Here is a 3,044-nt window from a genome sequence, read left to right as displayed (position 1 = left end):
TGACTATTGCTAGGCCTCACCCTCTTTCCAATCCTAGCGTCTATCTCCGATTCCTGGTAGAACACTATGGATTCTTACAACAGCTGGTCTTTGTTTCTGATCTCCTTCCACAAGTCCCAGTTGGAAGTTGGTTCTTTCTTTCTCCTGTAATGCCCATGACTAACCCCAGATGGATGTTAGAGATCATGCTGGTCTCAAGCTTCCTGTAAGATTCCCTGCAAGAGCAGCTGCAAATAAACTGCAAATACCAACCATTCTTTTGTATTCAATAAAGTAGATGTTCAGAATATTCAGAATCTCAGAAGAGTTCATTTTGAGAACATTGCTAAATAATAATTATTTGCCCTAGAACAAAGTTGAAATAAGGGCTTCCTATAATCCAATTTCTCCTTGCTATCCCTTCTCAGAGTTGCCCTCTCTTATGCAAAAATCGATTCCTGTGTTCTTAAGCCTTCTCCTAGTTTTTCAAGTCAAATTCTTTTCTAAGGAAGGATTCTGAGAAATGCATATGAAGATGTAAATTTGGCTTAGTGAGGAAAAAAAAAAACCTTCAGTTTTTGCCTTGACCCTACCATTTAAAGCTAAGTAACTTAGATTCTCTCAGACCTTTTTCATTCATCTAAAAAATAAAGGGTGAAAGTTAAGTTGTATCTAAGGTCCTTTACACTTGTAAAATTCTCCAAGTATAAGTATATAAGCTGCCACTTGCATTTTAACAGGGAACAAAATCTCCATTTAATTTAAGGCAGACAGATGATGTAATTTAAGAATGAAAGCCCTGTGTAATAAAAGTTTGGCAGAGTTCATAGAACAGTAGAGAGAGAGAGACCTTACCAGAACTTGAGAAATCACATCATATTACTAGACACTGGACTTAGACACTTACTTAGCCTACTCAAGGGAACAGCCTAGTTGAAAACAGGTATATGATTGGTATAGTGGAGAGAACACTGGGTTAGGACTCAAGAAGAAGTAGCAGATTCTAGATCTGATTATGCCATTAACCAGAAGCTCAGCCCTAGGTACATGACTTCTCTTCTCTGGATCTCACTTTCAAGTGGAGGGAGTAGAGGAAGAAATGGGAAGTTGGACTAGAGGATTCTAAGTCCCTTTCAGTTCTGACATTCTTTGGTAACTCTATGGTATTTCTGAGCTACTGCATAGCATTTTCTAAAGGCACATGATAGACAATTATCGACTTCTAGATTGAGACAGAAGAGGGACGTTTTTCCTTCCATATTGATCAATGATCTTCACCAGAGTAGAATCATGGGAAAATCATAGGAAAATGTATCACTTAAGCATGTGCAGGGAACAAACTGAAGGTAGATGAGTCTGGGTGGAAGATCATTCCAGTCACAATTATTTTAAATGCCTTACGAAACCAAGGATAAAACATCCCATAAATGATTGGATTTAAGGTGGAATTGAAGTAGCCCAACCAGAGGAAGGCATTGTATAGATCCTCAGGGGTGGTGAAGTTAATGAAAGGATCTATGATGGTAAGGACAAAAAATGGCAGCCAACACAGAACAAAAACTCCCATGACTATACTCAAAGTTTTGGTAGCCTTGCTTTCTTTCTTAGATGAGGGTTTTGTTTTGGCTTCTCCACCCTTCAAATTTGGAAAGGTATCAATCTGCTTGGCATGTTTCCTAGCTACAGAAACTATGTGTATGTAAATACCAACCATTACTGTACCAGGGAGAAAGAAAGCAATGAAGGAGGCCAGAACCCCCCAGAGTTTGTTAAATATTAGCACACATAGACCCTCACAGTCAATTGCTGCAACAAATTCTTCAGCACCAATGATGTTTAACTCTGAAAATACAAGACCAAAGGCAAAGAAGATTGGAATGGACCAGCTGATGAACAAAAAGACCTGAATCACTGGGATGGTGATTTTGGTGACATAATGTAAGGGGTCACACACTGCATAGTAGCGGTCCACTGAGACAAAACACAGATGGAAAATGGAAGTGGTGCAAAGCATGACATCACAACAGCTGTGTACTCTACAAAAGAGCCTTCCAAAATACCAGCAAGCCTCAATTGATCTGATCATGCTGAAGGGCATCACCACACAACTGAGTAAAAAGTCTGTTGTTGCCATGGAGAGGATCAGGAAGTTGGTTGGAGAGTGGAGCTGCTTGAAGTGGGAGATAGAGATGATGACCACCAAGTTTCCAAGCATTGTCATCACTATGGCACCTATCATGACCATATACATGAGCCAAACACTAATTGCAGGTCTTACATGTCTAGGGCAAGAATTGTTACCAAAGTCAAAACAATATTGCACTTCTGGTGGGTTCCAGAGATCAGAAGAATTCATTGTCCAAGTCCTAAGGAATAGTCTCCTTTTCAAAATTACAGCAGGTCTTCTATTTCTGAGGAAAAAAGGCTCAAAGTGGGAGTGGGGTGGGGAGAGCAAACATCACAGAAATATAATTTGATCATAGAGGATGAGAATATTGCTTGCAGTTTCAAACCCATTTGATCCTTACTGTCTACCAGAATAGTCAACTCCAAAATGACAGTCAAACACAACATTAGTCACACAGTTTATGCTCCCTGGGTAATTCTGGCAGGTTAAAAAAAAAGAAAAAGAAGAGAAAATCAGCAAAATGATCATAGAAAAAGTCTGAAAATATATGCAATATATTATACCCATCAATCTCCTTTGCTACAAAAAAGTAAGGTAAAGGTATCTTCTCATATCTCATCTTGGGGGCCATGGTTACTTTTGTATTTTCACAACATTTAATTTGATTGTTTTGTAGTGGTTGCTCTTTCCATTTACATTGTTGTCATCATTGTATATATTGTTTTCTTGGCTCTGCTTACTTCATTTTGCTTCAGTTCATTTAATTCTTTGCATGCTTCTCTGTAGTCATTATTTTTGTCATCTCTTACAGCACAGTAATATTTCATTGCATTTATGTACTATAACTTATTTATCCATTCCCCAATTAATAGACACTTGCTTTGCTTCTAATTCATTGTTATTACAAAAAGTGTTGCTATAAATATTTTGCTGTGTA

At 38.1% G+C, this 3,044-nt stretch overlaps 1 protein-coding gene across 1 annotated transcript; it reads right to left on the bottom strand.

Annotated features, from left to right (window-relative positions):
- Nucleotides 1–1,297: 1,297 nt before the first annotated feature.
- Nucleotides 1,298–2,335, bottom strand: LOC114034895 (trace amine-associated receptor 4-like). The gene has a single exon (XM_027850719.1). It carries the CDS (start codon nucleotides 2,333–2,335, stop codon nucleotides 1,298–1,300), a length of 1,038 nt encoding a protein of 345 aa, XP_027706520.1.
- Nucleotides 2,336–3,044: the final 709 nt, after the last annotated feature.

The sequence above is a fragment of the Vombatus ursinus genome, unplaced genomic scaffold, assembly GCF_900497805.2.
Source record: "Vombatus ursinus unplaced genomic scaffold, bare-nosed wombat genome assembly UNPS02009132.1, whole genome shotgun sequence".
NCBI lineage: Eukaryota > Metazoa > Chordata > Mammalia > Diprotodontia > Vombatidae > Vombatus > Vombatus ursinus.
This window is presented reverse-complemented; position numbering and strand designations above follow the sequence as displayed.

Bases quoted from the DNA above. Each gene is read 5' to 3' on its own strand.
- LOC114034895 (XM_027850719.1), bottom strand. From the start codon at position 2,335: ATGAATTCTTCTGATCTCTGGAACCCACCAGAAGTGCAATATTGTTTT.